Source organism: Pundamilia nyererei, unplaced genomic scaffold (assembly GCF_000239375.1).
Source record: "Pundamilia nyererei isolate P.nyererei 1_Seehausen unplaced genomic scaffold, PunNye1.0 scaffold00155, whole genome shotgun sequence".
NCBI classification, from domain to species: Eukaryota; Metazoa; Chordata; class Actinopteri; order Cichliformes; family Cichlidae; genus Pundamilia; species Pundamilia nyererei.
Window position 1 is genome coordinate 1,277,518 of NW_005187556.1, and position 13,565 is coordinate 1,291,082.

General features: G+C 37.9%; 1 protein-coding gene across 1 annotated transcript; it reads right to left on the reverse strand.

Moving 5' to 3' along the window:
- Positions 1-1,996: 1,996 nt before the first annotated feature.
- On the reverse strand, positions 1,997-11,227 carry il11b (interleukin 11b). Its single transcript, XM_005745207.1, has 5 exons — positions 11,162-11,227; positions 3,700-3,860; positions 3,122-3,217; positions 2,845-3,012; positions 1,997-2,283 (listed from the first exon to the last, which is right to left on the reverse strand). The coding sequence occupies exons 1-5, from the start codon at positions 11,166-11,168 to the stop codon at positions 2,113-2,115; spliced, it is 603 nt and encodes a 200-aa protein (XP_005745264.1). The 5' UTR covers positions 11,169-11,227; the 3' UTR covers positions 1,997-2,112.
- Positions 11,228-13,565: the final 2,338 nt, after the last annotated feature.

The following is a 13,565-nucleotide window of genomic DNA, read 5'->3' on the forward strand; positions in this document are numbered from 1 at the left end:
TGGACAACTGCAGTGTTCCTCTGGAGGCCTCATATTAGTTACAGTGAAAGTCTGTCTGTGGGTGAGATCATCTGTCTGTGCCTACATGTCAACACGCTCATATGCAATCCTCATTATGCAAGCAACACGGTGTCACTTCAGTTCAGGGTTACAGGTCGCAGCTGAACAGTGGCAGTCGGTACATTCCCCTCATGTGTCACCCGGACTTGTGTGGGCACTTTTACCCCTGCTATTTAAAAGTTTTTGCATTCCACTGACATGTGTGGCATGTTTGTGTTTTCTACTCAAGAAGCTAGGAGTATTTATTCAGCTTTAGGGGGAAAAGTTGTATAAAACCATGTTCCGTTTTGGGCAGATTATATATATATATATATATATATATATATATATATATATATCTATATATATAAACTGTATATAAAAGACGGAAACTTCTGGATCTAAAAAGGGAAGTCAATGCTGAAGTGCCCTGCATTTTTTCTAATAGCCAACAGGGGGCGACTCCTATGACATCAAAAGCAACTTCAAGGGTGTGGAAATTACTTTTGACTTACAACTCAGTGAAGATTTCCTCATGAGTTTATGGTCTCAGTTAAAATAGAGATATGCTTTATCTTACTCAAAGGTTGGGAAATTACTGTGTCAAAGCAGCCAAAATATAAAAATGTCATCTCTGTGTTTCCGGTTTCACGTTCCTTGTTGGATCTTTGGGTTCCCTGGTGGTTTGTTCATCACGCCTTCATGGACTCAACAATTTTGGATTTTGTGTTTGGTTTGGACAATCAGTAATAAACTCTCCCATTATGTTTGTACTTCTGTTTCCTGCATCATGCACTCAAAAATATACTGAACTCAACACAGGAGATTGTGATGATCAAAACTATAAAAAACACCAGTGGTGAGGTTTTTCTAACAAGTGAGGAGCAAATGTTAAAGTAAATAATCAAAAATCTCTTTAATTCAAAAAACAAACACAGACAGACAGACACACACCAAAAGTATCACACTGAGCACTTACATCAGTTTCTAAGGCAGTTTTATTAATGACTGTAAAACAAGACATACAAATATATAAATAGCAATATGATGGTTTATAGAATGATAATAGATATTATTATTAAATATTACAAAATACTTTGACATAGAAAAATGTTTAGCTGGAGATGCCTGCATCTGCAGCTAAACTGATATGCAAATGCATAATATAAAAGCTTATAAATAGTAACCTAATTATGTACCGAAAATAACAATAAAAAACACGAACTGCAGGCACTGTGAGTGTAAACAGTCTGAGAGGGAGTAAAGGTCATGGGTGACAGTACCTTAGCACAGTGCATTAATACAATACATTTCCAAAGGCGACACGTAAACTGTGACATACACGTATTTTCTTATAAATAGCAAATTACATTAACGTACAGTACATTCTGTTTCCTTTTCTCAAAATAGGTCTTAATGACAGGCAGCATAAAGAAAATCCCAATAATCCATTAAGATTTCTCTCATTTTAAAAATGCTGAAACCTTTATCTTGCATTTTTTGAACTTTTCTGTAGCTCTACTCTCTTCTCACCACTTCCGACATGCTAGTAGCTTCGTAAGGCTGTACTTGGACTACAGTAGCTATTTAAGAATGCTCACAATAACAATGACAGTACATTCTGGTGCTAGCAGATATTCAATGTTCACTGTCTCAGATTAGCATGTTAGCAGGCTAAAACTGACTTATTAGCACAAAACACGAAGTTTAGTCCAGCTGGGAGTTGCAGTTTTAAAGGCATTTGTTAAAAATAAACTAAAGTGAAGTAACTGAATTTTAAACAAATAAACAAAATACAGACAAGACGTCAGACCGTTCATCTCAAGGGAGACATCAACATCTATTACCCTATCACTGTTGAGACGTTTAACTCAAAGTTCTGTATCATGGACCTCAATCAAATATGAAAAATTTCAGAGTAATGGAAAATTAAATATCATATCCTGCCATGACATGATATGACATCAAATATTCAATATTTTTTAGTCCAGCTCAAATGCTGAAGGGAAAATCATAAAACATGACAGTGGTTATGTAGGAAGACATCACTAGTTTTGTCTTGGAGGATTGAGTTTAATGTTTTGGACAGGGGGATCGTCTCTGGAGTTGCCGTAAGATTCTTTTTGACCAGTGACAGAAGACTTGTAGCCGGTCTGAGATCTCTACAGAGAACCTGAGAGCCTCGAAGGCTGTGGAGACGACCGGGAGGGAGGGAGACGCCGTCTGAGGAACTTGTTCACCGATCTGAAGATGGAAAGAAAAAGAAACCAAAGTCATTGGTTGAATCAGAGAAAGCACAAAACTGATTGTTTTCTCTTCACTCTCTGGATGAGTTTTAATGGGAATCAATACATTTAGCTGTGGAGTTGAATGATTAAATGTCAGGTCTGTTCTTAATTTGTTTGTGTCCTTTTGTTAATCTATATTTTGGTCATTGCTTTCTTTGAGAGACAGGAAAAAAGAGTTTAAGAATTTAGTCTTTATTCCTTTATTTTTTTAACCCAGGTGGTGATTAAATTATGTAATGACTACGTGGTCAAAAACAACACACAAAAAAAAACAAAAAATCAAAAGATGAATGTGAGTCAAAGTTAAAGTTTTACATTGTTATGTCAAACACTATCTTTTACATTTTGTAGCCATATTCTTTAATTTACTTTTTGCTCTAATATCAACAGTATCAGTTTTCAGTTAAAGTTAATATTAAATTAAAGTGTAAGAAATCTCTTGTGTGTCATTTTCAGTGGATTTTCTTTCTAAAAAACAAGCAGACTCAGTAAATTCAAGCCATACTGTTGCTCTCACCTTTTCTAGAAATTTTTTAGTGAGATCGGACAATTGCTCGAGGTGGTTGCTGGCGCCCTCAGCTGCCTGAAAGGGCACACTGACATTTACTTGTGCAGTTTTCAACCACTTGGTGTGCAGCCTGAAGGACTCGACGTACACGTAGAGCTGAGAGAGAGACTCGTTAACCTGCAGAGATGTTAAGGCGACAAATTAAGTGAATATCTTTTAAACTTTGATAGCATTTAGAGTGCATTTCGACCGTTTAAATCACTGATAGGAGAAACTGGATGATTACCTTCAACGAGTTGAGATGGGCAGCAGTGTGTTTTATTACAGGAAGACTGTCCAGTTTGTGTTCTATGTCCATGAAGGTCACAAGCTCGGCTTCTGGCTGTTAAAATATAGCGAAAACGGAGGTTTAAAACATAACCAGATTTTCTTATAATACTTATTATATAGGATTTTTAATTGTTAAACATAAACTAGAATGCTCACTTGAATCAGATAAGACATTTTTCAAGCTTTCAGTTCACAGTTATGCACTTTCACTTTTGGTGATTTACTATGTTCTTTAAATGACTCATTTTTCACTTGCTTTATTAAAAAGCGCACAACCAATTCTCTCATTTACCGAGACATTTTACAAGCCTTTTGCAGTAACACTCCTACAAAGTTTGTGCTCAAGTGTATCGTGCTTATTTTTAATTACGCCTCAAATTTTTCTATTTCTTAGTTGGAGTCCAGTTTTCGGTCAGTGAGGAAAGATCTGATTTATTTTGACCTAATAACAACAAGTTTTGAAACAAAAAAAATGGTTCTATGACAGAAAAGCCAACATGGATCTGGAACAGGAAGTGTAAAGTTAAACCTTACCAAACCATGGAGTTTTTTGGAGGAGGTGATGATCTTGTCCAAGTGATGAATCATTGGTTCAAACACGCTGTACGGACAAGGGGTGGGACGGGATGACGAATGGACAAATAGCTCAGCCAGTATTACCAGGTAGAGAAGAAAAGAGGTGGTGTCATGGAAAACTGCAAAGACAAGAAAAAAGGATCAAAATAATAAGTTACAATCTTGTGTATTTCATTAGGTTCTGTGGTCTTTCGCCTCATCAAAACACAATCAGCCACATAAAAACACCAGCTCCACATTTATTCAAAGCAAAGGATCGAGCTGAGTAACATTCAGCTGATGCTGCACACACACACACACACACACACACACACACACACACACACACACACACACACACACACACACACACACACTCTCATAACAGGTGGCTACTGGGCTGCAATCATGTTGCAGCAGAAAGTATCACAACTCAACCTCTTCCCCTCTGTGCGACCCAGACGTGCTGCTTCTGAATCAGATAGAAAAACCACAGAACTACATGGAAACTTGTTTTCATTTCCAGCCTAAATCTGGACCACATGACCCACAAGATTAATCCTGAGGCAGCTGTATTTGTCACGGCAGTTAGGAACTATTACACCATCAATCGGATGTGACTGTAGGTACATGCTAGCATTAACACCAAAGCGTTTGCTGGAGATCGGATCTAACGAACGAACAAACAAAAAAAACCAAAAAAAAAACCTCACACCCTCAGATATCAGATCCAGACATAAACAGTAATTCAAAGAAATCAGATAAGAGCAGGAGATCAGATACGAGATAAAACAAGCATGGATGGTGGTTTAGACACTAAAGCAGGTCACTGTTAGCATTTAGTACTGAAGGAGTGTGGGTGTGTGACAGAAGGAAGGAGAAAATTTTCTGCAAAGTGATAGCCGGTGTTTCCCAGAAACACAAGCAGCATGTTAACAGGTTAGCTGACATTTTTCATAACACTGTTTTTATTTGACCTGCATAAAGTCTTTTCATTTTTTTTAAATTTCAGATGCTGTTTCAGGTAAATCACATCTCAGAAGTGTCACCAGGGAACAACATCAGCACAAACTGGAGCCTCAAATGGCTTCAAATGGTCGCTGTCTTTTCCCAGCAATTCTTTTTGAAGCAGTCAAAAATGAATGGATGAGCATACTTGCTGATATTATGCTTTCAGGTTAAATGTAGAGAATGCAAATGTAGCGAGCCTCAACAAAGTTATAGCAGCAACCACTGATTAGCCCATACGGACATAAACCCAATACAAAAAGCAAGACGACTATAGCTGCTTTGTCTATAAGACTGTTAAAAAACATTCTACTTAACTCACAGCGAATAATACTTTGTATCCAGTACCACAGTCTCTTATTTTAGGCTGCATGGCTTCAGAAAAGTTGCTACACTGACCACTTTGGAAACAGAAACTATGAGTTTGCCTTTTTACTGTCATACAAAGTTGTTTTGCTGAATTTGGCAGTTGCCTAATGACACATTAATGCCAGATTTGCCATTTTCCATCAGTACCTTGTTGTAGCTCTGCTTTTGGTCTCCACTGGTTTCTGGGGAAATTATCTGTCTCTTTGGCTGCTAAATGCTTAACTATGTAAACTCTATTCAAACACCTTTCATGAGTCACAGCTACCTCCTGCTGCCCCATTTAGGTTAATGAAGCAAAGGTTGAGGGCTATAAAACAACAGGCAATTAATCAAGAACACCAAACTAAACTATAAAGCTGAGGGGCACTTTAGATATGTTACTAGAAGCAGCACAGTGTTTTTATTTTATGGCCATCCCATTTAATGTTTACGTATGAACAATAAAAAAAAAATTAAGTTTGATGGACTGGACCTCCGTGACTGAATACCTCCTACTGTGCTTAGTTAATCCCTGGAAAGAAGAACCACCCTGATGTTATCTGTTTGAGAATGAATAATTGCAATGAGTCTTCTGTAGTTTGTTTTGTCTCTATTTCATAAACTTCTTTTCATCATAACTGAAAGGAGTAACACCAAAATCAAGATTAGTTCATGTCTGCAGGTCTTTGTAACTTCAGAAATCCCATTATGCAGAGTAACAAAGAAATGAACTGTCCGTTAGTGTTAGATCAGGGATAAGGAATGAGAGGTATGCTGTGGGCTTTTTTTTCCCAGCCTGCTCTGGGCCTCTTGTTGGAAAAGGAGAAGGGAGCTGGCGCAGAGGTCTGACTCAGATTAATCTCTTGGCGGTGACATCACCGGGCAGATGCCCCGGGCTGCGCTTTTTAGAGGGAAAACATCCACTTTGTTATGAGTGTCGGAGCACTTTAAGCACTTTTACTGCCACTCAGGCACTCGGGGCAGTATACTTTATGGGCTAAAGAGGTCAACAATGAGGTAAAAAGGGTGAAATTGTTTACCTAAGAAAACAAAGTGAAGTTTTCGTGATGTTTTATCCATTTAAAATTAAAACGACTTGAATATTTAAATTATTTTACACAGTTCAGTAAAGGTGAAAATTTATTAAATGTTTCTACTTATTGTCTTCCCTATATTTTAGGTTTTATTTCTTCCATTTTTGCTTCTATAGTTTTTCTTTCTATATTTCTATATATTAGCTTTATTCTAGCTGCTGTCGCTGGAAGATAACTTTCAACCTTGATCTAATTTGCTGGTGACCTTTGGTCAGACATTATTCTTTGGAAGTCAGATTTCATCTCGTGACTTTGGCTGATCAGGAAACAGCAGGAAAGCAGAAGGTCAGCAGCCAGACAGACGTATAAAGCTGTGACTTTATAAATGTTACGCTAATGTCATTACAATGTGAATTTTATCCTCCACTTTTTAGTTACTAAACCCACCAATGCTATATGATAATTTGGGGCCTTTTCCTAGGTCTGAATGCACTCTATTTAACATTCACCCTCCAATAAATGCATTGGAGAGCAACTTCAGCATCTTGCCCAAGGATAATTTCGCATGCAGACTGGAGCAGCTAGGGATCAAACCACTAACAACCTTCTGATTAATAGATGACCTGCTCTGCCTCCTGAGCTACAACTCGAAGTAGGTTAATAGAGTTATGATTGTCTTGTGAGTTTAGCCTGTGGAACAAAACAGTGTTCATTTGCTAAAAAACTAAAAATTTCATAATGAACTTGTAGTATACTTTTATGTCTTACTGACCAGTGAAAGCAAAATCATGCCTCTCCCTATTTGTTTAGATAGCACTTGGTCTTAGTCCAAATTAAATTCACCAAGATGGCATCCATATGGCCCTTTGTTGGACTGGGAACATGTTCAGGGTGTACTCAGTGTTTTAGCTAAAGAAAGCTTAGATAATACGCAGACCTCCCATGATCCAAATAAGTATTTACTAATGGATGGATGGAAGCTGAGTCACTGAGGGCACCAGTGTCATAATGCTGAAACAAAAGATGGCTGTTAAATCAACGCATCTGGCGAGATGTACTTTTACATTCACAATGTGACTATTAATTAACAAACAATAGAGCTGTTTGTTAATTAATGGAACTGAAATTGATGAATTTAGGCTTTAAAAAAATGTCCCCCCCACCCCCCACACCACCACCACGACACACCTTCTTCATCCAACAAGTCAATAACTTTCTTTTCTTCTTAAAAATCTCAATATAAAGAGTTTTGCTCTTTCACTCTTCATCTGTTTGTTCTTGTTATGAGTGCTTAGTATTAAATGCACAGGGGGTCAAGAAGAGCTGGGAAACAATATTTTTCCGCCATCAGCATTCATGTCTGGATCTTATTACAGAGCTAAAATACTGCATCAGAGAACAATTTAATACTCTGATATGAGTCAGACATCCACCACCAGACAAAAATATTGCTGTCTGCTCTTCACTTATCCTCAATTTTCCCGATAGCACAAAACCTCGTGGCTTGATTGTAAGAACAGCGTAGTTTTTGGATTCAGTGTTGAACAAGATTCAAACACGAAATAGTTAATAACAAAAGTACAAGCACTGAATGAGTGCAACTGTGGCTTTTGCACATGCAACAGCAGGCTTCATGTTAAAATGATTTTCAGTTAGTGAAGGGCTCAAAATGCTTCGTTTAGTTATTGGAAAATTACTGAAAAAGCCATCAGCAAAACCCAACTGTCACACTAAGAAAAACATCCTCCAGCAGTGCTGCATACAGTCATGTATTTGGCAGAGTAAACAGCTGTGACAGCATAACGGCACAGAACAAAGTTGCTTAAGAAGCAGAGTGAATGGGCCACCTTTAATGTGTTTAACAGGTCATTTCATCAGCACTCGTTTACCCACGCACGAAACATCAACACACGCACATGCAAGCTCTCACATAATCACAAGCTTCCACCGTTTCCGATCGGGTTCTTGTGCTCTTTCTTGCTGAGTCAGACAAACAAACACTAGAGTTTCCTGTGTTTTCTCTCTGACACAGTGAGCGCCTTATTTCTTCTTATTTGCTCTTCTTTTACTTTGAAGACTGTCCAGTGAATAAAGTGTAAAGCCTGAGTGGCGGGAGGAGCTCTGTCATCTTTCTCCAAAACCATCAAATAAACAAGAAAATGGTAACTCTGTAATAACTGAAGTGTGAGGTTTAGCTTTCAAACAGGTTGTTTCAGGAGCAGAGTGACAGCACTAAAAACGTGTTTATACATTTTTCTACCAAAACTAAAATAAAAAACACTTTGGATACTTCAGATAAACATAAATATATAATTTCATATTAACAGTGAATCAAATGATTATGTAGTCTAAAAGGTGGCACCCTAAGGTGACAAACCCTCTAAAATTATAACCTGACTGTGCTGTTTAACTCCTCTAAAAAGCTTTACACTATAACAATCCAAAAGTGTTTACTATTTACAAGCCACATACTTCCCTTTAGGGAGTGGAGGTGGAGACCTGGAGTAGAGTTACAAGAGTGTGAAAGTTGCACTTAAAAAGTGAGGTGTAAGTTCAGTCACTCTGGATCATTCGGGACTTCAGCGTCTGTTTGCCTAAACTTCTTTTTATAGGTACAATTTTACAGAGCTACAAGTACAGAGTTGAAACTAGAAGAAAGAAATTGCTTGACTCAAGAAAAGCCAAAGAACAGAAAAAAAAAACAAGAGAAGGAGGGCATGAGTCCTGCTGGTGGGATTACGCGCTAACATCCTGGAAAGTACAATAGTTCTATAGAAGTTTACGCAAGCCCAGTTTCAAATTACTGTTACAGAGAAATGCAACAGGAAGTGTGCTGAAAATGCCACTCTGCTGGCCTAACAGATGTGCCATGTCATTGTGGCTGATTGGTCCCATATATATAACTTGTGAGGTTCTTGCAGCACTAAATTGTTGAATCTATCCAAACCTGACATGAACAAAAGCATGTAAATGTCAAAATATTGCTGATTTTCATGCTATAAAAATCAGCTAAATGGGGGAAGAAAAAGATTCTTAAATATAAGTGGCATTGATTTAATTAACAATTCTTAATAATATTAAATTAGCCAAACATTTATTTTACTTTGTTTTTCAAATTGCAGAGCATGACTGTGTGCAGTTTCAATTCCTGCAGCATCCTGTTTTCTTAGGTTCACTGGAGACAGGGTGACATCACTCCAGTATGTAGCTATATACAGACTTCACTGGAATTAATCGTTGCTCTGCCCCATACAGCTAATCCATTTATGTAGCATAACAAGGGGAAACCTATTCCTTAAAATGACTCATACTCACTACAACATCATAAAAAAAAAAAAATCATAGCCAAGCTTGAAATCTCCCAAGAAGCTTTGGAGCATAATGGATAAAGCCACTGCAGTAATAATGATTCGCATAATCTGAATATTGAGGTTGTTTATATTGAGGTTTAAAAAAAAATTGGAGTGGATGAGTTGCAGTACCATTTTTGTCCACTTGGGCAAGCTGGTATATGAGCTGACTCACTCCACAGCAGAATCAGGGTTCAGGCCCCTTATAGTGAGTCTGCAAATTACATTACAGTAAATGCTGGTGATGTGCAATGATGACATCACTGTCTGATGACCTGACTTGTAGCTTTCACAACTTTTGGATAAACAGACTCTGGGTGCCTCATGGCTCCTGTTTTTGTTACTAGTCATCATGTTTTCATAGTTAGTTGATGATCCAGTAGTTTTTGACTTAGTAAGAGTGTCATACAATACCAAACTGATTGGATGAGCATCAAGGAAATATCATTCCCAAAGCACAGATAAAGAGAATACAGTTAACACAGGATCAGTTCTTTAAAACTACTCCAGCTATTAAATGTTATAAAACCTGAGATGACCACACAACTAAAGTAGCAACTTGATTTATTCTGTTATTCTTCCTCCTGTCACTGTGACTGATTACCTCCAGACGACTGCGTGAAAGCAAAGGAAAACTGGTGTTTTCATGTCAGTAAAACTGTCAAAACGTTTTTTGTTTTTTCTGCTGACTACAAAGGAAAACCACAGAGCCCACCTTCACTGCCCAGTGACCACAGCTTCCTTTTCATTCATAAATATGTGCGCCAGTTACACAGCCATTCATTTCTGTTGCTGTCAGAAACTAGGAAGTCCACGTGTAGTGTTGCCAAATCTCTCAGCTAAGCAACAACAACAATTTATGACTTTCATACACTGTGTTGACATGATGATTGCCTCTGTAAAACATTAAAACAGCACCATAATGTGAAGTTATTTTACTTCACTTTGATCCTACACAGCACAGTTTTATAACTGAGCATTTCAATAGTAAAAACTAACTAAACACATTCATGCAGTACTATTTTAAATACCTCTACTTTACCTGAGTAGTTACATTTTATACAAGCTTATGCGACTACTTCATTATCTGAGAGATATAGTTATTACTTAGAGTGTTTCTCTTCCACCTTGAGCAGTTACATTACAGAGCAGTTACAGTGAAATGCTGCCTGGAAATTCATGTGTCAGCATTAAAGAGTAGGTTGGCCAAACAAATGCTACTTTCTACAACACTTTTAATACCCTAAGCCCATTCAGCTTAAAGTCCTTGTGTACTTAAGCAACTTTACTTTTCACATTTATCTGTGAGTACCTGTTTTTAATCTAAGGATCTACTTTTTAACCAGCTCGAACAACCCGGGAAACCCCTAAGACACAAAGCCATGCACACTGACACACACACAGCACCAGCCAATCACAGCCCAACCTGAAACTAAACAGTGGCTGATTTCTAGAGTTCAAATTAAACATTTAAGCACTTCAAATATCACTTTGAGTTTAGTTTCAGCCACAGACTGCTCGGGATTTAATCATTCACCCATCCATTCATTGCCTCTCCCTCTCCACTTCCTTTAGGCTAAAAGTAAAAGTAGGAGACCACGTGCAGCAAAGCCCCCCTTCTTCACACAAACATTCACTCTCACACTCACAGTCACTCACACCTCCCCCTCTTTCTTTAAAAAGTAACTTAGACCAACTTACATTTCATGTTTCTGCTCCTGCCGTAGTAAACAAACCTTCCTCTGAGTCCAGTGTGAGTACAGTACGTGTGAGTGATTGTGTTTGTGTGGACAAATGTAAAAGTTCCCTTTTATAGCATAGAGTATGACACATCACCTGAGTCATCAGCCATCGTCGCCATTTAGGCATCACACCCACGCTGGCCAACCACCCCTCCTCTACCCCCCCCCCCCCTTTATCTGAAAAAGCTTCAAATTTCTTTGTTTGTTGAGGTGATTCTAAATGGAGGAAATGATAAATTTAAAAAAAGCAGAAAATACCAGATTGAGCAATTTTCCTTTCCTCCTCTCTCTCTTTCTCTCCACTCTCATGTTATCACCTCACTTTCTTATTTTAACTACATTAAGTTTAGAAAATAAAACTCAGTTTGCAAAACACTGAAACAGATTTAAGAAAGTAAATGTAAACCCTGTAGGAATGAAAATGGCTGTAAAGCAAAATATAATTTGTACAACAACATATTAAATAAAAGAGGATGTGGTGATACTTGCAGGAGTAAGTAGCGCAAACAGCGTGACCACATCCCAGCAGCATTGACCATAAATAATAAATGTACAGAAGGTGAAAAACATGAGGAGATGAAGACCGAGTGTAGCTTCGTGCCAGGAGTTAAGTCAATACTATTCCCAGATAATAGAAACTAATACTCATAAAGGAGGAAATCTCACTTCTGTTTCTGACACTTTTCTTTGTATTTGATTTTCTGGAATTTCAAACGTTTGGAAAAAGATGATCTTTTATTGTCATTTCGTTAATAATCTCCTGCCTGGGTTTAAAAAAAATTGATTCTTTTTTTCTAAGAGCTGAGACTGTACTAATGAATTTCTTCAGAGTTGCGAGTTTGCGTATCAAAGGGATCACGTCAGTTCCCCCTGCTGAAAGTCATCTCTGTAGCGTAGTGATGGAAACGTTCAGGTTTAATCATTTTGTTTGTAAGCCGATTAAAGCACCTACTCAATATTTGTAAATATGATTTGATTTGGAAAATGATTATGAAACAAAATGTAAAATATTCATCATTAGCAGCTTTTTCTTGTGAGGTGGTGGAGACCAAAACAGAGGTAAAAGAGAATTAATCTTGGCCTGACTCACACACTCAAATGGAACATGACGTAAATAACTGTTTGCAAATAAAGCTGCCGTATGAACATTAAAGAGGATAATAATATATGTAGATCTTGTTGCATTCAAAAACTAGCCCAACGTGTTCATGAGAAGCTGTGCTTTAGATTCACTACTATATTGAAGATATCTTTAATCTAAAGCATTTCTGCAGGATTGTCTTCCAATGAACAGTTATAACCCATGGTTGAAACAGGAAGGGGCTCTCCTTGGTCAGAACTTGCGGCAGATGGGTGAGAAAAACGGGACAGAGACCAATGTGGACTTTATCTCTATTTGGACCAGTCAGGTGATCCCTGATTAGGACGTGGGCAAAAAAAAAGCCTCAGGACAATAAGGAAGTACGTTCTAGTTGTGACCAGCAGGAAACCACCACACTCACAATAGAAGTAGTGAGTTGGGAGTGTAATTTTGGCATTGAGTCCAGGGCACAAGGACACCACACTCACAGTTATCATCCTAGTTACAAACAGGAAATGGTGTTCATTCTGACGAACAAGCAATCAATCACATCTTGCATCTTCTTAACTTTTCCTGAGTTTTCATTAAATTTAATAGGCTTTGTTTTAGTAGGCAGTGAGTTTTCTCACCAGATCTTGGAAATGCAACCTTCAGTGTCATCTTCTTCAGGTCTTAGGTGCTTTCATAAGGTGGCAACCCTCTAATTGCACGATAAGGTTTTAATCCTTTGACAGTTTCTGGTCCAGTCTTATGTTAAAAATTCCACATATGCCCTGATTAAAAACGGATCCTCCTTCCAATAAAACTATTTGCCTTTAATTCAATTAAAATCAATTAAATTTAATTTGTATAGCTCCAACTCACAACTGCCTCAAGATGCAATAAGGTCAAGACCCTACACCCACCTTTAAAGATGTGCTGTTCTCCAACTAAGATCTCCAATTACAACCAGCTGCTCCTGTGTTCTACCTGGCTTCTGGTGTCCCCACCCTCCTTTCCTCCTGTCTTGCCTCTTTATAGAGACGGGTCTCAAACTCGCACCAGTCAACTACTTATAGTGTTCAAATAGCTGTCAGCTGAACTAGAGGTGGGATCTCTATCCCCACATAGGTGTGGTCTATATATAACCCATTAAAAACATACAAATAACTAATAATCCTAAACCAGTGTTTAGTAGCAGATTCTCTCAGTTACTCTAATATTTCATATTCTACAACAGTAGAAATATTGTTCTACAAAGTCTAAAAACAATATCTCAGCAATCCTCAAGTACTCCAGCATA